Here is a 23166-nt window from a genome sequence, read left to right as displayed (position 1 = left end):
ATTTTTGTCTTTTCTGCATCTTGGTCACTTAGTATGATAATCTCTAGGTCTATCCATGTTGCTGCAAATGGCATTATTTCATTCTTTTTATTTTGAAGAACTAGTTAGCATTATTCAAAAATTGAAGAATCGGCTGCACTAGGAGGGGTTGTACAAAATAGATTTTTATGGATAGAAGGAGAGGAGGTGGCAAAAGGTATTAGCGAAGGAAAAGAAAGGATTGTTTCAGGCCAGGCTGTCTTCTAATGGGGGACTGACACTCCAGGGGCCTTTTTCATGCAGTTACTTCATTAGTACTGATTAGGAAATTTCAGGTGGACTGTTTTAAAGGTCACATCTCTGGGAGGGATTGAAACCGTCTTAGTTTTTGCTATGATGGGTAAGGGGGGAAGGAAATGATCCCATTTGGGGCTTGTTATTTCTTTTTTAACAGTGTGATGGTATTATTTTGCATTTCTCTGATGAGTAGATATGTAGAGAATATTTTCATATGCTTTTTGGCCATCCGGATGTTCTCTTTACATGAGTTTGAGTAGCTCCGGGAGTTGGTGATGGACGGGGAAGCCTGGCGTGCTGCAGTCCATGGGGTCACGAAAAGTCAGACACGACTGAGCTAGACTGATGTTTTGTTTTGAGATGTTCCTTTTTAAATATTTTGCCCATTTAAGAAATTGGGTTATTTACCCTTTTTAAAAAAAATCATTATTGGAGTATAGTTGATTTTACAATGTTGTGTTCATTTCAAGTGTACAACAAGGTGAATGAGTTATGCATTCTTTATGAATGTGAAAGAGGAGAGTGAAAAAGCTGGCTTAAAACTCAGCTTTCAAAAAACCAAGATCATGGCATCTGGTCCCATCACTTCATGGCAAATAGATGGGGAAACAATGGAAACAGTGATAGACTTTTGTCTTCTTGGGCTCCAAAATCACTGCAGATGGTGACTGCAGCCTTGAAATTAAAAGACGGTTACTCCTTGGAAGAAAAGCTATGACCAACCTAGACAGCATATTAAAAACCAGAGACATTACTTTACTGACCAAGGTCCATCTAATCAAAGCAAAGCTATGGTTTTTCCAGTAGTCATATGTGGATGTGAGAGTTAGACCATAAAGAAAGCTGAGTGCTGAAGAATTGATGCTTGTGAACTGTGGTGTTGGAGAGTCCCTTGGACTACAAGGAGATCCAACCAGTCCTAAAGGAGATCAGTCCTAAATATTTATTGGAAGGACTGATGCTGAAGCTGAAATGCCAATACTTTGGTATTGAAGGCAGGAGGAGAAGGGGATGACAGAGGATGAGATGATTGGATGTTATGACTGACTCGATGGACATGAGTTTGAGCAAGCTCTGGGAGTTGGTGATGGACAGGGAAGCCTGGTGTGCTACAGTCAGTCCATGGGGTTGCAAAGAGTCAGACTTGACTGAGTGACTGAACTGAACTGAAATGTGGCTTATGGCTATTGTTTTTTAGATAGTGCAGTTCTAAACACTCCATGTGATGGATTACTCAGTAAAACTGTGAAGAGTTGATTTGCCTCATCCCATAGTGAAGATAGAAAATCAGTAATTTAGGACTTTAAAGAGTCTGAATTTAGGAGTTCATCAATTTCTTAGGTCGTATTCAGTCGCCTTTATTGATGAAAATCAACCTCCTCTTGATAAGAATGAAAGGTGTAAGAGTTTGCTACAGCCCTCTAAAATATGCAAGAACACCTTCACAAAATACTAATCAACCTATACTTTGTTTTCTTCCAAAGGATAGAGGAAAGGATGCTATTTACTCATTTGGTAACCTGTGATGCTGATTAAAATCAGGAATACAAAATAACATTCAGAACTGTAATTACAATACTTAAAGAGTATGTAGTTATGTATGTAGTATGTCTTAGAGGAAGAAAAGTGTCCACAAAAGTAGTTGACCTGACCACAGTCCAGTATTATTGCCTCTCTTCGTTTGGTAAATCATCACCATCATCTCAGGAAGTTATCTTGGGATCAAAATAGATAGAAATTAATTATACAATATCCATTTTCCAAGATTTTTAGAATTCTGTAAATATTTCTTTTGTATAATTTGTTTAAATTTTGTTCAATTTGTTTAAATTTATTTTAGGGAATATAAAGTCTTATAAATACTTTTATAATAAGTCAATTTCAATCTTATTCTCCCAACCTGGTTTTTTTCTACTAGGTCTCTAATTAGGAAACAATGCAGTCTCTTATTCCTAAGGTTTTACTAGTAAGTAAGAAGGGGTTGGTGAATCTGTATTTTTATTTTCAAATATTTATCTTATGTTTTGATTTATTACTTTTATTTCAGAATGTTATAGCTTTTATCATTTATATTATTGAGTCATTTATTCTTACATTTGTATCTCCTTAGCAGCTATCCTTAGAGAATAGTTATGGAGCAGTGTCTTCACTGAATTCACCTTAGTATATATTGAGCACCATCTTTATGTTAGGCACTGTGCCAGGGGTTTTAGCAATGTAAAGGTATATAAAATAGCAATTTTAGAGGAACATAGAGACTTATAAATTGGAGAAGGAAATGGCAACCCACTCCAGTGTTCTTGCCTGAAGAATCCCAGGGATGGGGGAGCCTGGTGGGCTGCCGTCTATGGGGTCGCACAGAGTCGGACACGACTGAAGCGACTTAGCAGCAGCAGAGACATAAAAATACGGGATGAGAAATATTAAATAATTGGATAAAAGGCATAATAGTTGAATCTTTTAAGAACTTTAAAACCAGCTATTAGTAATAAGAGAAGACAAAAAAGGAGATCATGTATAGTTGGAGAGATCTGGGAGTTTCCTGGAGGACATGTAGTATATCTGAGGAGCACTGCTAAATAGGTAGGATTTTGAAAGAACTTAAGTGGGGGGGGCCAAAAGAGGGCGTGTTGAAGAGCATTGTAGCTGGACCCACTGGCATGATGAGTAGCCAAAGTGGGTGAGAAAATGAGAGTTATGTTTAGGGACTAAAACATACTTCAGTTTCTGTAATGTGTTTGGCATGTGTGAAAGAAGTAATTGAAAATAAGGTTAGGAGGTGTAGATTGTTCCCACATTATAGAGGACCTTGAATGGTTAAGTTGAATAGTTTGGATTTAAATACTAGAAGATTATTAAATATTTTTTTAGAAGAATGGCTTTCTGAGTAATCGGGAAGAAACTCATCACTAATTTATTTTGCATCTATTGCAAAAAAAAGCACCCATTCCAGTCCATTTTAGTTCATTGATTTCTAAAATGTCAATGTTCACTTTTGCTATCTCCTGTTTTGACCACTTCCAATTTGCCTTGATTTATGGACCTAACATTCCAGGTTCCTATGCAATATTGCTCTTTACAGCATTGGACCTTGCTTTCATCACCTGTCACATCCAGGTGGTGTTTTGCTTTGGCTCCATCTGTTCATTCTTTCTGGAGTTATTTCTCCACTGATCTCTAGTAGCGTATTCGGCACTTACCGACCTGGGGAGTTCATCTGTCAGTGTCCTATCTTTTTGCCTTTTCATACTGTTCATGGGGTTCTCAAGGCAAGAATACTGAAGTGGTTTGCCATTCCCTTCGCCAGTGGACCACATTTTGTCAGAACTCTCCACCACGACCCATCCATCTTGGGTGGCCCTACATGGCATGCAGTCCATGGGGTTGCAAAGAGTTGGACACAACTGAGCAACTGAGCTGAACTAGGTTTGTCCTAGCTTTTCATCCAAGGAGCGGGCATCTTTTAATTTCATGACTGCAGTCACTGTCCACAGTGATTTTAGAGCCTAAGAAAATAAAGTCTCTCACTGTTTCCATTTTTTCCCCCTCTATTTGACATGAAGTGATGGGACTGGATGCCATCATCTTCGTTTTTTGAATGTTGTGTTTTAAGCCAGCTTTTTGACTCTGCTCCTTCACTTTCATTAAGCGGCTCTTTAGTTCCTCTTTGCTTTTTGCCATTAGGGTATTGTCATCTGCATATCTGAGGTTATTGATATTTCTCCTGGCAATCTTGATTCCAGGTTGAGCTTCATCCAGCTCAGCATTTGGCATGAGGTACTCTGTATATATATTAAATAAGCTGGGTGTCAGTATACAGCCTTGACGTACTCCTTTCCCAATTTTGAACTAGTCTGTTGTTCCATGTCCATTTCTCACTGTTGCCTCTTGACCTGCATACAGGTTTCTCAGGAGGCAGGTAAGGTGGTTTGATATTCCCATCTCTTTAAGAATTAAAGAGTTAGTTACTAACAGTTAGTTACTAGGTTAATTTAAAAAATTGAAACCATGATGAGATGTCACAACATACCTTCCAGAATGGTTAAAAGAAAACAAAGCCCCAGTGAAAAGTAAATACTGGAAAGTATGCAGAAAAAAGTGAATCAATCAGACATTGCTGGTGATACTGTGTGAAGAATTTTGTACTTTCTTCTAATTAGAAAGATGGTAACGATGACTATATGCGAGAGAGCAAAAGAGACACAGATGTAAAGAACAGACTTTTGGACTCATTGGGAAAAGGTGAGGATAGGATGATTTGAGAGAATAGCATTGAAACATGTATATTATCATTTGTGAAATAGATCTCCAGTCCAGGTTCGATGCATGAGACAGGGTGCTCGGGGCTGGTGCACTGGTGTGACCCTGAGGGATGGGATGGTGAGGAAGGTGGGAGGGGAGTTCAGGATGGGGAACACATGTACACCCATGGCTGATTCATGTCAGTGTATGGCAAAAACCACTACAATATTGTAAAGTAATTAGCCTCCAATTAAAATAAATAAACTAAAGGTAAACATACAAGTCAGCCTTTGTATTCCTTTTCATTCATCATAGAGAAACCTAAATGAACCATAACAACTTAAATAGCCATTGTTTACTCAAAAACCTATACAGAAATATTTGTAGCAGTTTTGTTCATAATATCCCAAAATATGGATGAAACTGGAGCCTATTATACAGAGTGAAGTAAGTCAGAAATAAAAACACCAATACAGTATATTAACACAGATATATGGAATTTAGGAAGATGGTAACAATGACTATATATGCAAGACAACAGAAGAGACACAAATATAAAGAACAAACTTCTGAATTCTGTGGGAGAAGGCGAGAATGGGATGATTTGAGAGAATAGCATTGACACATGTATATTACCATATGTGAAATCACCAGTCGAGGTTCAATGCATCAGGGTGCTCAGAGCCGATACACTGGGACAACTCAAGTGGGATGGGATGGGGAGGGAGGTTAGAAGGGGGTTCAGGGTGGGGGACACATGTACACCCATGGATGGTTCATAATAGCCCCAAATGGGAAGCAACCACTGGTGAATGGTTAAACAAACCTTGGTACATACTTACCATGTACTATTGCTCTCAACTAAAAAGGAATTAATTTTCAATACATGTAAAAAAAATGCCCAGGAAATTATGCTGATAGGAAAAAAAAAAGACCAATAACAGAATATTACATACTTTATTGGTTCCTTTTATACAAGATTCTTGAAATAACATATAGATGGAGAACAAATTAGCAGTTGTCAGAGTTCAGGGATGGGGATGGGTGGGACGTAGATGAGTGTTGCCCTAAAGGTACAACATGAAGGATCCTTGGGTTATGGACCTATTCTGTGTTTTAACTTAATATCATTATTATGGAAGTTTTACTGTACTGTATTGTCTGCAGTTTTGCAAGATGTTACTATTGGGGGAAAATTAGTAAAAAGCTATATGACAGTTCTCTATTATTTCTTTTTTAGTTGAAGTGTAATTGATACACAGTAACAATTATAATTCAGAGGTGTACATTTTTACCAATTCACAATTTTAAAAGTTATATTTCATTTATAGTTATTATAAGTGTTGATTATCTTCTCAGTGCTGTACAGTATATCCCTTCTGCTTATTTTATACCTGATTTGTACTTCATACTCTTCTGTTTCCCTATATTACTTCTTCCCCATCCTCTCTCCCTTCTGGTAACCACGATTTTTTTCTCTATATCTGTGAGTCTGCTTCTTTTAGGTTATATTCACTAGTTTGTTACCTATTTCATATTCTACATATAAGTGATGTTGTAGAGTATTTGTCTTCCTTTGTCTGACTTATTTCACTTAGCATAATGCCCTCCAAGTCCACGTGCTGCTACTAACTTTGGGTTTTGTTTGTTCTTGTTTCTCTAATTGCTTTAGATATAAAGTTAGGTTGTTTTATCTGAGATTTTTGTTATTTCTTGAGGTAAGCTGCTATTACTATAAACGTCCCTCTTAGAACTGTTCTCTGTTCTTAAGGCATCGTGTAGATTTGGGGTGGTTCTGTTTTCATTTTCATTTGGTTCTAGGTATTTTTTGATTTCCTCTGATTTCTTTAGTGATAAATTAGTTTGGTAATATATTCTTTAGTCTCCATGTGTTTGTGATTTTTTTGCAGTTTTTTTCCCCCTGTATTTGATTTCTGATCTCATAGTATTGTGGTCAGAAAAGATGCTTGATATGGTTTCAGTTTTCTTAAATTTACCTAGGCTTGTTTTGTGGCCTAGCTTGTGATCCATGCCAGAGAATATTTTATATACACTTGAAAAGATTGTGTGTATATATACCTTTATCATTTAAGTTCTTCTGTTCTTTTGGTCTAATGTTTCACTGAAGTCCTGTGTTTCCTTATTGACTTTCTGTCTGGATGATCCATCCATGGACGTAAGTAGTCCCCTACTATTATTGTGTTACTGTTGATTTCTCCTTTTATGTCCATTAATATTTGCCTTATATGTTGATGTGCTTGTATGTTGTGTGTGTGTATATGTACAGTTGTTATATTTTCTTGGATCAATCTCTTGATCATTATGTAGTGTCCTCCTTTGTCTCCTGCAATAGTCTTTAAGTCTTTTTTTCTGATATAGGTATTGCTACTATGGCTTTCTTTTGATTTTCATTTGCATTGAGTAGCTTTTTGATCCCTTTACTTTCAGTTTGTGTGTGTCTCTAGGTCTGAAGTCTCTTGTAGGCAGAAAGTCTTGTTTTTTATCCACACACTATGTCTTTATTTAGAGCATTTAGTCCATTTACATTTAACATAGTTATTGATGTATATGTTCTTACTATTATTTTGTTGATTGTTTTCTATTTGTTTTTACAGATCTTTTTTCCTTTCTTGTTCCCCTCTCTTGTGATTTGATGACTATCTTTAGTGTTACTTTTGAATTCCTTTTTCTTTTTTGTGTGTATAGCTATTATAGATTTTTGTTTTATGGCTACCACGAGGTTTTTGTATAGCAGTCCATACATATATGTATATGTATGTGATTGTTTTGAGTTGCTGATGTTTTCATTTCAAATGCATTTTGAAAACCTTACATTTGTACTCTTCTCCTCTCATGATTACTGTTGTAGATATGATATTTTACATCTAATTATTGTATATATCCCTTAACTGCTTATTGTGGTTACAGATGATTTTACTACATTTATCTTTTAACCTCCCCACCAGGTTTGTGTGTGGATGATTTCCTGTCTTTACTACATGTTTGCCTTTTCTGGGAGCTTTTCCGCTAAGTAATTTTCTGGTTTCTAACTGTGGTCTTTTCTTTTTCATCTAGAGAAGTTCCTGTGTCATTTATTATAAAGCTGATTTGGTGGTGGAGAACTCTCTCAGCTTTTGCTTGTGTGTAAAGCTTTTGACCTCTCCAGCAAATCTGATCCAGAGCCTTGCTGGGTATAGTTTTTCTTGGTTGTAGGTTTTTCCCTTTCATCACTTTATTTTTTAATTGGAGGAAAATTGCTTTACAGTGTTGTGATCGTTTCTGCTATACAACAGTGCAAATCAGCCATAATTATGTCCTTTCATGACTTTAAATATCATGCCATTCCCTTTCGACTTGCAGAGTTTTTGCTGAAACATCACTGCCCGTGTTATGGGCCTTCTGTTTCATATTATTTGTTGCTTTCCCTTGCTGTTTTTTAATATTCTCTCTTAGTATATAACTTTTGTTGTTTTAATTGCAATATGTTTTGGTGTGTTCCTTTTGGGTTCATCCTTGATGGGATTCTCTGCACTTTCTAGACTTGGGTGATTATTTCATTCCTCAGGTTAGGGAAATTTTCACCTATTTGTTAAAATTTACTCAGATTTTTTATCTCTCTCTGCTCCTTCTAGGATCCCTATAATGCAAATATTAATGTGCTTGATGTTGTCCCAGAGGTCTCTTAAACTGTCCTTTTCATCATTTTTCTGTTCAGCAGCAGTGATTTCCAGCTCTCTGATCCATTTCTTTGTATCATCTAGTCTACTGTTGATTCCTTCTAGTGTATGTTTTGTTTCCATTATTGTATTCTTCATTTCTGTGTGGTTCTTTATATTTTGGAACTCTTTGTTATAGACGTCTGACTTCTTGCTTTGTACATCCATTCTCCTCCTGAATTCTTTGATCATCTTTATAATCATTACTCTGACCTTCCCTCAGGTAGATGCTTATCATAATGCCACTTATTTCTTTGGGATTTTATCTTTTTCCTTTGGCTGGAACATATTCTTCTGCTATCTCATTTTTCCTAAGTTGCTATTCAGATTTTTATGTATATGGTAGTTTTGTTACATTTCTTGACCTTGGAGAGTAGGAGAGGTATGTTGTGTCCCAGCAGCACACAACCCTCTCTCTCATCACTCAAGCTGTGTGTTCTAGGACTTGCCCCAGTAGGGCTGTGTGGGTCCTTCTGGTGTGGCAGGCTGACCCTGTGGACGATTTGGTAGGTGTGGTTGGCCCCTAGCCTGGATAGTTGCCAGGCACTGTGTTGTGTGGATGCTGCTGACTGCTGGTTAGTGGGGCCTAGTCACAGGTGGCTGGCTGCAGAGCCGTAGGGAGCTGTGGGGCTAGTGCTGGCTCACCGGTGGGCAGTGTCTGCATCCAGAAGACTCCGGGCTGTTGCTTACCCATGCTGATGGTTGAAGCCAGGTCCTGGGGTTAGTGCCAGACCACTGGCAGGCAGAGCTCTGGGTCCTGGAGTCTGACTGAAGGATCCAGAGATCTCACACCTGCTGTCAGATGGGGTTGGTTACTGATACAGTTGGGTATTTGCTTTGTGGTGTCTTGAAGTTTGCCTTGGCCTGCTTTGTGGCAGGACTGGGACCCATCTGATCCTAGGGTAGGGTTTTCCCTGATGTAGGCAGGCTAGATATGCATACTAAAGGACTGTGGTTTTCTTGCATCTCTTGTCTTACCTCTGGTATGTGAGGCTGTTCTGGAGGCTAGTGTATGCTTCCTGGAGTTGAGAGTTGGTGCCTGCCCACTGGTGAGTGGAGCTGAGTCTTGGGTCTCTGACGTGCAGTGCTATGTCTAGAGGCATGTCTAGAGGTGACTTGTGCTCAGGAAGTCTTTAGGCAGCCTGTCTGCTGATGGGTGGGCTGTGACCTTGCCCAGTTAGTTGTTTGATGAAGTGTGTCAGCATTGGTGCCTACAGCTTGTTGGGTGGGGTCAGCTCTTGGCACTGATGAGTTTGAGGGAAGATCTCAAGATGCTGGCCACCAACTGCAGTGTCCATGAAGTAGATAGCTCCCACTTATGTCTGCCGCAGCCATCCTGCACCACTCCAGGAATTTTCCCAAGACAACCACATTTGTCTGGTCCAGGCTTCTGTCAGTTTATTTCTTTTGCCCTTGAGAGTGAAGTCTTATTACCCTCAGTCCTTTGGCTCTCCCAATATTAAGTCTCATTGGCCTTCAAAGCCAGATACTCTGGGAGCTCCTTTTCCTGGTTCAGGAATCCCCAGACTAGGGAGCCCAACGTGAGCCCTAGAACCCTCACTCGTGTGGGGGAAGTACTGTATTATAATTTTGTTGCAGTGCAACAAAAGCAGTTCTAAGAGAGCAGATACACTGTGCTCAAGTGGGATTTATCATAGATTCTAGGATGGTTCAGCATTGGCAAATTAGTCAGTAAAAAACACCATATTAACAAATTGAAGAATAGAAATCATATGATTATCTCAATGCAAAAAAAAAAAAAGCTTTTAAAGAAATTTAACATTCATTTATAAGAACTCTGAACAAAGTGTATATAGAGGAACACACTTATACCTGGTTAAGTCCATATTTGAAAACCCTGCAGCCAGTGTGGTACTCAGTGGTGAAAAACTGAAAGCATATCTGTCAGAGCAGCTATTATCAAAAATACTAGAAATAACAAGTGTTGGGTAGGATGTGCAATAAAGGGAACACATGCACAATGTTGGTAAAAATGTAGATTGGTACATTCACTATGGAAAATGAATGGAGGCTCCTCTGAACATGGAAAATAGAATTACCATACAAACCAGCAATTCCACATCTGAGCATTTTCAAAGAAAGAAAAACATTAATTCTAAAGATATATGCACCATTTTCTTATTGCAGCGTTATTTGCAATAGCCAAGATATGGAAAAACCCTAAGTGCCCATCAATAGATGAATGGATAAAGAAGATGTGGTACATATGTGCAATGGAATATTGTTGTTGCTTTAATAGCTAAATCATGTGCAACTCTTTGCAACCACATGGACAGAGGAGCCCACCAAGCTTCTCTGTCCATGGCATTTCCCAGGCAAGAATACTAGAGTGGTTACCATTTCCTTCTCCAGGGAATCTTCCTGACCCAGGGATTGAACCTGCACCTCCTTCATTGTCAGGTGGATTCTTTATTGCTGAGCCACCAGGAAAGCCCAGTGGAATATTCAGTTCAGTTCATTTCTGTCACTCAGTCCTGTCCGACTCTTTGCAGCCCCATGGACTGCAGCACACCAGGCTTCCCTGTCCATCACCAACTCCTGGAGCTTGCTCAAAATCTTGTCCATTGAGTCGGTGATGCCATCCAACCATTGCATCCTCTGTCATCCCCTTCTCCTGTGTTCAGTCTTTCCCAGCATCAGGATCTTTTCCAGTGAGTCAGTTCTTCTCATCAGGTGACCAAAGTTTTGAAGTTTCAGCTTCAGCATCAGTCCTTCCAATGAATATTCAGGACCAATTTCCTTTAGGATGGACTGGTTGGGTCTCCTTGCAGTCCAGAGGACTCTCAAGAGTCTTCTCCAGCACTGCAGTTCAAAAGCGTCAATTCTTCAGCGCTCAGCTTTCCTTAAGGTTCAACTCTCACATCCATACATGACTAGTGGAAAACCGTAGGTTTGACTAGACGGACCTTTGTTGGCAAAGTCAAGTCTCTGCTTTTTAATATGCTGTCTAGGTTGGTCATAGCTTTTCTTCCAAGGAGCAAGTATCTTTTAATTTCATGGCTGCAGTCACCATCTGCAGTGATTTTTGGAGTCCCCCCAAAACTAAAATCTCTCACTGTTTCCACTGTTTCCCCATCTATTTGCCATGAAGTGATTGTACCAGATGCCATGATCTTAGTTTTCTGAATGTTGAGTTTTAAGCCAACTTTTTCACTCTTCTCTTTCACTTTTATCAAGAGGCTGTTTAGTTCTTCGCTTTTTGCCATAAGGGTGGTGTTGTCAGTGTATCTGAAGTTATTGATATTTCTCCTGGCAATCTTGATTCCAGCTTGTGCTTCCTCCAGCCTGGCATTTCACAAGATATACTCTGTATATAAGTTAAATAAGCAGGGTGACACTATACAGCCTTGATGTACTCCTTTCTCAATTTGAAACCAGTCTGTTTGATATCTGATACTAACTGATGCTACTTGGCTGGCATACAGATTTCTCAGGAGGCAGGTAAGGTGGTTTGATATTTCCATCTCTTTTACAATTTTCCACAGTTTGTTGTGACCCACACAGTCAAAAGCTTTGCAATGGTCAATAAAGCAGAAGTAGATGTTTTTCTGGAACTCTCTTGCTTTTTCAGTGATCCAATGGATCTTGGCAATTTGATCTCTGGTTCCTCTGCCTTATCTAAATCCAGCTCGAATCTCTAGAAGTTCATGATTAACAAGTATTGTTGAAGGCTGGCTTGTAGAATTTTGAGCATTACTTTGCTAGTCTGTGAGATGAGTGCAATTGTGCGGTAGTTTGAACATTCTTTGGCATTGCCTTTCTTTGGGATTGAAAAGAAAACTGACTTTTTCCAGTCCTGTGGCCACTGCTGAGTTTTCCAAATTTATTGACTTAATAATTGCACCCACTTTAACAGCATCATCTTTCAGGATTTGAAATAGTTCAACTGGAATTCCATCACCTCCACTAGCTTTGTTCATAGTGATGCTTCCTAAGGCCCACTTGACTTGGCATGCCAGGATGTCTGGCTCTAGGTGAGTGATCACACCATCGTGGTTATCTGGTTCAAGATCTTTTTTGTACAGTTCTTCCGTGTATTCTTGCCACCCTTCTTAATAGCTTCTGCTTCTGTTAGGTCCCTACCATTTCTGTCCTTTATTGAGCCCATCTTTGCATGAAATGTTCCCTTAGTATCTCTAATTTTCTTGAAGAGATCTCTAGTCTTTCCTATTCTATTGTTTTCCTCTGTTTCTTTGCATTGATCACTGAGGAAGGCTTTCTTATCTCTCCTTGCTATTGTTTGGAACTATGCATTCAAATGGGTATATCTTTCCTTTTCTCCTTTGTCCTTAGCTTCTCTTCTCTCAGCTATTTGTAAGACCTCATCAGATGACCATTTTGCCTTTTTGCATTTTTTCCCCTTGGGGATGGTCTTGATCACTGCCTCCTGTACAGTGTCACGAACCTCTGTCCATAGTTCTTCAGGCACTCTGTCTATCAGATCTAATCCCTTGAATGTATTTCTCACTTCCACTGTATAGTCATAAGGGATTTGGTTTAGGTCATACCTGAATGGTCTAGTGGTTTTCCCCTAGTTTCTTCAACTTAAGTCCAAATTTGGCAATAAGGAGTTCATAATCTGAGCCACAGCCAGTTCCCGGTCTTTTTTTTTGTTTGTTTTTTCTGACTATGTAGAGCGTCTCCATCTTTGGCTACAAAGGATATAATCAGTCTGATATCGGTATTGACCATCTGGGTGTGTCCATGTGTAGAGTCTTTTCTTGTGTTGTTGGTAGAGGGTGTTTGCTATGACCAGTGCGTTCTCTTGGCAAAACTCTTTTAGCCTTTGCCCTGCTTCATTTTGTACTCCACGGCACCTCTTGTTTGTTACTCCAGGTATCTCTTGATCTCCTACTTTTGAATTCCAGTCCCCTGTGATATCTTTTTGGGTGTTAGTTCTAGAAGGTCTTCTAGGTCTTCATAATCAGCCATAAAAAAAGAATGAAATCTCTGCATTTGTGTTGACATGCATGGTCCTAGATGGTATTATACTAAGTGAAATAAGTCGGACAGAGGACAAATTACTGTATGATTTCCCTTATATATGAAATCTTAAAACAGATGAATAAAAATAACAAAAGAGAAACACAGCCAGAGATGCAGAGAATAAACTGCTTGCCTGAAGGGAGGCAGGGTTGGGGCATGTTTGAAATAGGTATGGGACGTTAAGTTAACTTTCAAAATATATGACTCACAGAATGCAATATACAACGTGGAAAATAGGGTCAATAATAATGTATCTTTGTCAGGTGACAGGTGGTAACTAGACTTATTGTATAGGAAGGACCCACTGACAACAATGTTAATCTTAATTATAGTGTACTTTTTATCCCTAGGGATTCCCTGGGGGCTCAGATGGTAAAGAGTCTGCCCACAGTGTGGGAGACTCGGGTTCGATCCCTGGGTCAGGAAGATCCCCTGGAGAAGGAAATGGCAATCCACTCCAGTACTGTTGCCTGGAAAATCCCATGGACAAAGGAGCCTGGTAGGCTACAGTCCATGGGGTCGCAAAGAGTCGGACACGACTGAGTGACTTCACTTCTTTCTTTCTTTCTTTCTTTATACCCCTAGTACTTGTTTATCTTTTAAGTGGATCTTATAAATTGTGCCTTTTGACCAACTTCATCCATTTCTCCCTCCCTTTACACTGCACCTCTGGTAACCACAAATCATATCTGTTTTTCTGTATCTCATAATGGGCATTCCGACACAGGATGATGCCAGCAGTAGTGAGATAGTTGCTGGAGCAGCTCTCAGTTTCTGCTGGTTACTCATTTTCACAAGATAAGTACAGAAATGCCACTAAAAAAAAAAGCAATGACAGGAAAGCTACCTCTAATTTTTCCATTCCAATCCCTGCCTCCACTTACTGTTTCTGGTCCTTCTTGCCCATGTTATCCAGCCCACCTTCCTCCCCTGCCTCCCCAGTCTTTTAGCCCTCAGTCTACTTCCCAGCATTGTCCACCTCTTTCAGTGTTATCTGTTCCCCTCTTCTGACAAGTGTCATCTCTTCTTGCCATCCTACTTTAAGGACTTTCGTTCCCAGATCTTCCCCCAGTCCTTCCAGACCATCCGTTTGCTGCATTGTTCATCTTGCTCCTTTCTTGTTACTCACCCTTTCTTGACACTCCTTTGTGTTTGTCCCTCCTCCTCCTCCTCTTTATTTCTAGCCCCGTGTGCTCTAGTCCTAATCAAAACTCCAACCACCCCCAGTCAGATCTGGAGATGCAGTTATATCTGGCGACTTGGTATACTCTATTTTCGGTCTTTATAATTGGTAGATTATAGAGAGAGTTTTCTAGGTTAACAGAAATTGTCTGTGAATAACAGTGTTGCATCTTCCTTTTCAGCTTTAGGTCTCCAGCTCCCTGTCCGTGTAGCAAATTCCACTGATTGGAGCCTTTGGTACAACATTGAATTTCAGCAGTGCTAATGAGCAGCCTTGTATTATTACTGAATATTATGCAGCACTTCTGATGTTTCACTGTCAAGAATCGAAATCGATATAGGCTTTTGGTAGCTATTCTTTATCAATTGAGAATTTTCTTCCTATTTCTAGTTTACCAAGAGTTTTATTATATACAGGTGTTAACATTTAGTGAAAATTTTCAGCATCAATTATTTTTTTCTTTCTCTTTTGTAATTGCAGTAACAGATTTTCTAAGGTTATAACATTTTTAAATGTATTTAATTTTAAACTACTGTCAGTTGAGGCTCGAATGATATGAGAAAATAAAATTTTAAGATGCACTATTTTCTGTTACAGAAAGGTGTATTCAAAGGAGATGGAGATGACACATTAGAAAACTCGGCAGCTGACCAAAGGTAAGGTTGAGTTACCAGAAAATATTTTCTTAATTATGTTTAATTATTGTTAAAAAGTTTTTTTTTTTAGTTTTAGGAATGTTTGTTTTCTAGTCTGCTCTAATGAGGTTTAAATGACCTGTCATTGAATTGACAAGGGAAAAAAAGCTGCTATCATCATCTCTAAGAGTGGCTCTCGACTGGGTGATTTTGCTTCCCTTCCCTCCCCAAATACTTGACAATGTCTGCTAGCAGTTTTGCTTGTCACTGTTGTGGAGGGCAAGGGCACTGGTATCTAACATGCAGAGGCCAGTAATGCTGCGAAACATCCTACAGTGCATAGGTCAGCCCCTACAATAAAAAAAAGTTATTCAGCTTGAAATATTAATTGAGCTAAGGCTCTGAGAATCTCTGGTTTAGGAAAAAGGTAACATATTGATTGCTATGGAGAAAATTAATATAAAAGTTTTGATGGAGGAAATTAACATACAAGTTCTGATGTTTATTTATCTCATGTTATATATTTATTAAACTAGATTAAACAGAATATGCATCTTTCTAACTTTGCATTTTTTCTTAGCTTTTTAGTTCCACTTATAACTGAGCATGATAAGCATTTGGAAGAACTGAATGGTCAGCTGAAATATTATCAGGTATGAAATCATAGGTGTTAACCCTTTGGTAATATTTTCTTTAAAAAAGAAAAAGTAAATAGACATTGTTTCTTCAAAAATCCTTTGATAAGGAAGAAGACATTTACCTATACTCAATTTACAGCATTGTGTTAGTTTCAAGTGTCCAGCAAACTGATTCTGTCATCCACATTTCTGTGTTTGTGTATATATGTGTATTCTTTCTCAGACTATTTGCCATTATAAGTTATTATAAGATACTGAATATAGTTCCCGGTTCTGTACAGTAGGTCCTTGTTGTTTGTTTTATATATAATAGTGTATATCTATAAATACCTATATCTGTAACCCCTATATAGTCTGTATCTATAAGCCCCTAATTTATCCCTCTTCCCTCTTTTCCTTTTGGCAACCATAAGCTTATTTTCTATGTCAGTGAGTCTGTTTCTGTTAATTTGTATTAATTTTTGATTCCACATATGAGTGATATTGTATGATGTTTGTCTTTCTCTGACTTACTTTTCTTAGATGTTAATTTCTAAGACCATCCATGTTACTGCAAATGCATTATTTCATTCTGTATGGCTTGAGTAATATTCCATTCTGTATGTGTGTGTTTATACGTAAATGTGTGTGTATGTGTTTATATATATCACACATCTTTTTTATCTGTTCGTGTGTTAATAGATACTTAGGTTGCTCCCAAGTCTTGGCTGTTGCAGATTGTGCTGCTATGAACATTGGGGTGCATATATCTTTTTGAATTAGAGTTTTAGAATTAGAATTAGTATTTTTTGGACTATGCCCAGGAATGGGATTGTTGGATCACATGGTAATTCTGCTTTCCATTTTTAAAGGAACCTCTATAATGTTTTCTTGCCATGTGGGGACACCCAAGATGGACGGGTCATAGTGTAGAGGTCTGACAGAATGTGGTCCACTGGAGAAGGGAATGGCAAATCATTTCAGTATTCTTGCCTTGAAAACCCCATGAACAGTATGAAAAGGCAAAATAATACTGAAAGAGGAACTCCCTAGGTCGGTAGGTGCTCAATATGCTAATGGAGATCAGTGGAGAAATAACTCCAGAAAGAATGAAGGGATGGAGCCAAAGCAAAAACAATACCCAGTTGTGGATGGGACTGGTCATAGAAGCAAGGTCCAATGCTGTAAAGAGCAATATTGCATAGGAACCTGGAATGTTAGGTCCATGAATCAAGGCAAATTGGAAGTGGTCAGACAGGAGATGGCAAGAGTGAATGTTGACATTCTAGGAATCAGCGAACTAAAGTGGACTGGAATGGGTGAATTTAACTCAGATGACTATTATATCTACTACTGTGGGGAGGAATCCCTTAGAAGAAATGGGGTAGCCATCATGGTCAACAAAAGATTCCGAAATGCAGTACTTGGATGCAATCTCAAAAACGTCAGAATGATCTCATTTGTTTCCAAGGCAAATCATTCAGTATCATGGTAATCCAAGCCTATGCCCCAACCAGTAATGCTGAAGAAGCTGAAGTTGAATGCTTCTATGAAGACCTACAAGACCTTCTAGAACTAACACCCAAAAAAGATGTCCTTTTCATTATAGGGGACTGGAATGCGAAAGGAGGAAGTCAAGAAACACCTGGAGTAACAGGCAAATTTGGCCTTGGAGTACAGAATGAAGCAGGGCAAAGGCTAATAGAGTTTTGCCAAAAGAAAACACTGGTCATAGCAAACACCGTCTTTCAACAACACAAGAGAAGACTCTACACATGGACATCACCAGATGGTCGACACCGAAATCAGACTGGTTATATTCTTTGCAGCGAAAGATGGAGAAGCTGTATACAGTCAGCAAAAACAAGACTGGGAGCTGACTGTGGCTCAGATCATGAACTCCTTATTGTCAAATTCAGACTTAAATTGAAGAAAGTAGGGAAAACAACTAGACCATTCAGGTATGACGTACATCAAATCCCTTATTGATTATAGAGTGGAAGTGAGAAATAGATTTAAGGGACTAGATCTGAGAGAGTGCCTGATGAACTATAGATGGAGGTTTGTGACACTGTACAGGAGACAGGGATCAAAACCATCCCCGTGGAAAAGAAATGCAAAAAGGCAAAATGCCTGTTGAGGAGGCCTTACAAATAGCTGTGAGAAGAAGAGAAGTGAAAAGGAAAGATATTCCCATTTGAATGCAGAGTTCCAAAGAATAGCAAGGAGAGATAAGAAAGCCTTCCTCAGCCATCAGTGCAAACAAATAAAGAAAAACAAAAAAATGGGAAAGACTAGAGATCTCTTCAAGAAAATGAGAGGTACCAAGGGAACATTTCATGCAAAGATGGGCCCAATAAAGGACAGAAATGGTAGAGACCTAACAGAAGCAGAAGATATTAAGAAGAGGTGGCAAGAATACACAGAAGAATTATACAAAAAAGATCTTCATGACCCAGATAATCACGATGGTGTGATCACTCACCTAGAGCCAGACATCCTGGAATGTGAAGTCAGGTAGGCCTTAGGAAGCATCACTATGAACAAAGCTAGTGGAGGTGATGGAATTCCAGTTGAGCTATTTCAAATCCTGAAAGAGGATGCTGTGAAAGTGCTGCACTCAATATGCCAGCAAATTTGGAAAACTCAGCAGTGGCCACAGGACTGGAAAAGGTCAGTTTTCATTCCAATCCCAAAGAAAGGAGATGCCAAAGAATGTTCAAACTACCACACAATTGCACTCATCTTACACACTAGTAAAGTAATGCTTAAAATTCTCCAAGCCAGACTTCAGCAATACGTGAACCGTGAACTTCCAGATGTTCAAGCTGGTTTTAGAAAAGACAGAGAAACCAGAGACTAAATTGCCAACATCCGCTGGATCATCAAAAAAGCAAGAGAGTTCCAGAAAAACATCTATTTCTGCTTTATTGACTATGCCAAAGCCTTTGCCTGTATGGATCACCATAAACTGGAAAATTCTGAAAGAGATCGGAATACCAGACCACCTGACCTGCCTCTTGAGAAACCTATATGCAGGTCAGGAAGCAACAGTTACAACTGGACATGGAACAACAGACTGGTTCCCAATAGGAGAAGGAGGACGTCAAGGCTGCATATTGTCACCCTACTTACTTAACTTATGTGCAGAGTACATCATGAGAAACGCTGGGCTGGAAGAAGCACAAGCTGGAATCAAGATTGCCGTTAGAAATATCAATAACCTTAGATATGCAGATGACACCACCCTTATGGCAGAAAGTGAAGAGAACTAAAGAGCCTCTTGAAAATGCAAGAAGAGAGTGAAAAAGCTGGCTGTAAACTCAACATTCAGAAAACTAAGATCATGGCATCTGGTCCCATCACTTCAGGGCAAGTAGATGGGAAACATGGAAACAGTGACAGACTATATTCTTGGGCTCCAGAATCACTGCAGATGGTGACTGCAGCCATGAAATTAAAAGACGTATGCCCCTTGGAAGAAAAGCTTTAATCAACCTAGACAGCATATTAAAAAGCAGAGACGTGACTTTGCCGACAAAGGTCCGTCTAGTCAAAGCTGTGGTTTTCCACTATTCATGTATGGATGTGAGAGTTGAACTATAAGGAAAGCTGAGCGCCAAGGAATTGATGCTTTTATTTTTAGGATCTCTCTCTCTCTCTCTCTCTCTCTCTCTCTCTCTTTAGTCGCTAAGTCATGTCTGACTCTTGCAACCTCATGGACTGTAGCCTGCCAGGCTCCTCTGTCTGGGGGATTCTCCAGGGAAGAATACTGGAGTGGGTTGCCATTTCCTTCTCCAGTGTTTAGGATAGTGAGCCTAAAGTTCCTGCTGAATTCACTCTCTCAAAATTAATGACTTGTGGTTTGTTAGTTGTAAAATAGAATATCTAGTTTCTGGAGATTAAACTTAAATTTTCAATTTTTTCTATAATCAGTCTGACTCATTTATCTCTTTAATCTGCTAGTTTACTAAGATATTTAACTTCATTTTTCCATTTGTCATTCTCAATCTAAAAGTGATTACTGGATTAATTTCAAAGAGGTAGGTTTAGCAGAATGCCCAAGGGTCTGTGATAAGAATAGCTGCTACATTTAGGGAGAAAAAAGATGTTGAGAGGTACTTCTAAGAACACGTGCTCACATAGATATTATTGATTAGCAGTAGTCCTTATGGTTTATTTTAGTGACCCAGTCAAAAAATAATGTATCTCAAAAGCAGGAAAATTTTCCTAATAATTCTCTATGTGAAAGATTTTCTTCCAGAAAATGTAAATAATTGGGGAAATTTTGATGATAAGAAAGATACTGCTGAATTTTATTTCCTTCCAACTCTTAAATATTTTGCAATATTTCACAGTAAAAAATCTTTAGTGTTACTATAATAATTTACCCTGAATCCATATTAATGCATATACCCCACCTGATTAATGAATAAAGTTTTTCAAGATACACTAACATTTTTGAAAATTTTAAAGAATTAAAAAAAAAATACAAAGAAAGAATAATTGCTACAATAAAGTCTAAACCTCTTAGTTAGCATGACATTCAAGACCTGCCACCTGCCTTTCCAATTTTACCTCTCATTGCTTCGCTCCATGTATGGTCAGTTCTCAATTATCTGGTAGTGAATTCATTCATTTTTATTCAATTGTGATTCAGGCACAGCAGGGAGCTGGGAAAGGTTCACCTTTCAAGCCAATTTTGTAGTTATAATTGGCTGTTACTGGTTTCCTAGACCAAGCTGCCTTGAGCTTCTCTGGTTGACAGGAAGAGAGAAAGGCTTGGAGCTCTGCCTGTTCCACCCTGCCCTTGCCAGGTTCACTCCAGGCTTGGCACTTCTCCTTTAGCTGTGGGTACCCAACCAAGACTAATGGGCAGATCATGAGTTGATTGCAGTTTTGTTTTAAGTATGGTTTTACATGGCCTCCTTCCTGATCTCCATTTGCTCATTTACTCTTATTGAGAACTGACGACTCTGACTGTGTTGGCTAATATTTTTTGCTTCTTTGCTTTTACTCATATTTCACCCTGCTCGAAATGTCCTTCCTTTTCTGTTGAAATCTTACAATCCCTTTAACCCCTCAGAAAAAATTAGAAATACCTTCATTTCATTCCCTTTTCAATGTGTATTTTATTCTTACTGGTATTTTAGTTAGTGATTTTATTTATTTTTTTTTAACTGTATTTCCTACTACTGTGTGTGTTATTAACCACACTGGTTTACTGTAGCAGCCTTGTATATGCAGAGAGATTAATAAATAATAATTATATTAATTATATTAACAATTATTCATTAAAAATTAATAAATAACAACTAATAAAAGAGGTCAATCAGAGACTGAATGAATTATTGCTAAAGAAGATCTTTATTTGCTTTTTTTCACCATTTTACATTTCAAAATTTGAGCACACTTATATGGACTTCCACCTAAAGTAGGATGAAACAAGACATATAGTCAAGGTCTAGGGATCATCTAGTATTTCTTACAGTGACATATTGAGGAATATGTTTCATCTCTTTTACTATAAGCATCTATAAATCTTACAAATTATTTATGAATATTTATTAATATATTACATAAGAAAGTTTTATTTATATTCTATTCAGAATATTCTCTATATCATTAAAATATCTAATATTGTTAGAAGTGAAGAATAATTATTTCTTATCTATAGACTAGTGTCACAGATTGCTTGCATATGAAAGAACTGTTAATACTTAATATAGATCTAATTGTCTTGAAGATATTTTCCTACAGCTATATTTTATTCTTTCAGAAGCAGATGGGTGAGATGAAACTACAGTTTGAAAATGTCATCAAGGAAAATGAAAGGTAGATCAATTAACTGTTATTTTATTTTTGTCTTAGGTAACTTTTATTGTTACTTGGTATTTTATTTATTTAGTATCCCGGTTATGAATGTGGGCTCTGGGGCCTGATGTCCTCTTTGACTCCTGGCTCCTTTGCTTTCTAGGTATGTGACCTTGGACAGTTATAACCTCTTTGTGCTTTTCCTCATCTATAAATGGGAGATAATAGCAGAACCTGTTTCATAGAGCTGACTATAAAGGACAAAGTAAATGCTTAAAATAGGGTGTATAATAAACACTTTATAAATGTTAGCAATCAGTAGTAGTAGAATAGCATGTAATATATAAATACGTTAGGAAACATACCAATAAAAAGAAAGCCTGTCAGCCCACCATCCATTTAAGAGCTAAAATGTTATCAATACTGATGCACCTATCCATGTTTTCTTTCCCTACATCATCCCTCTCCTTCCCTCTGCCAGCAGTTAATACTGTCTTGAAATTTTATCATTCCCTTGCTTTTTAAATTTTTATAGATACATCTATCCCTAATGATATACTATTTTTATGTTTTTTTTTTAAATTATATAAAAAAGTATTATTTAGTCTTCTGAGAAGTACTTTTTTTCACTCAGTATCATGCATAGATAGAAGAATTTCAAGGGATGAAATTGCTGAGTCATAGGCCATGTGGTGTTCAATTCTGTAATATATTGCCAGTTTAATTTCCAAAGTGGCTATACCAATTTTCATCCCACAAGTGATATTTATGAGTTTTTATTGATCCATATCTTTCATCAACACTTGCCCTTACCAGGTTTCTTAATTTTTATTATTTTGAGTCCTAAATAGTATTTCATTGTGGTTTTAATTTGCATTTTCTGACTACCGATATGTTCAACCATTTTTCATGTATTTCCTTACCCATGTGATTTCTCATGAAATGCACATTCATTTCTTTTTCCCATTTTCTATTTGTTTATCTTTCCCTTAGTAAATTTATATAATCTGTATTGTCAGTATTTGTTGGTGTGCCAGTCAGTGTTAACCATAACCATTGTAGGCATTTCAAACAAGTAAGAGATTTAGTCACTTTCAGTTAAAATGTAGGTAAGATCATTGGTTTTAGAGTCATACCATAGAGGCTGAGATGCTGTGTTCAGGAATTTATGCTGCTATAGCCACCACTACAACATCATTTTCACGAAGCTGAAAACTTGACACTGAAAAGTGGACTATGGGTTGCTGATTTCAAGAGCACTCAAGTCTACCAGTTTTGCTTGCCATCTATCATACCTATAGGAAAATATTCTCAGCTTACTTCTACCTTCCATATCCCCCTCAAGTGCCTCTCACTGCTGAAACTAATCCCATACAGCACACCAGCTGCAAGGAAATTTGGGAAATACAGTTTTAGAATTTTAATTACTATAAAAGATGCTAGAAAATGGAAAGGGATGAGAATGAATAATGAGTGCCAGTGGCCCATTTGTTGTGTTAGACAATAGGTGCATTTCAGATTCCTGTTTCCAGGTTGTGATATGTTTGATCAACAGAATTTTATTTTTTTAAAATCTTGAGGTAGTTGAATATATCTATCTTTTCTCTTATGGTTGTTGATCTTTGTGTCTCTAACAAATCCTTTCAGCTTGTGGTCATAAAGATCTTCTCGCATGT

The 23166-nt window shown here is 38.0% G+C and overlaps 1 protein-coding gene across 3 annotated transcripts in view; it reads left to right on the top strand.

Moving 5' to 3' along the window:
• SCLT1 (sodium channel and clathrin linker 1) overlaps window positions 1–23166 on the top strand; it is a 232551-nt gene that overhangs the window by 19739 nt on the left and 189646 nt on the right. For all 3 annotated transcript variants that reach the window (XM_061142351.1, XM_061142350.1, XM_061142349.1), the window contains exons 3-5: window positions 15022–15080; window positions 15640–15712; window positions 21456–21511. In XM_061142351.1, coding sequence (XP_060998334.1) covers window positions 15022–15080; window positions 15640–15712; window positions 21456–21511 — 188 coding nt within the window. The remainder of the gene's footprint in view (window positions 1–15021; window positions 15081–15639; window positions 15713–21455; window positions 21512–23166) is intronic.

Source organism: Dama dama, chromosome 5 (genome assembly GCF_033118175.1).
Source record: "Dama dama isolate Ldn47 chromosome 5, ASM3311817v1, whole genome shotgun sequence".
In the NCBI taxonomy this organism is placed as follows: Eukaryota; Metazoa; Chordata; class Mammalia; order Artiodactyla; family Cervidae; genus Dama; species Dama dama.
This window is presented reverse-complemented; position numbering and strand designations above follow the sequence as displayed.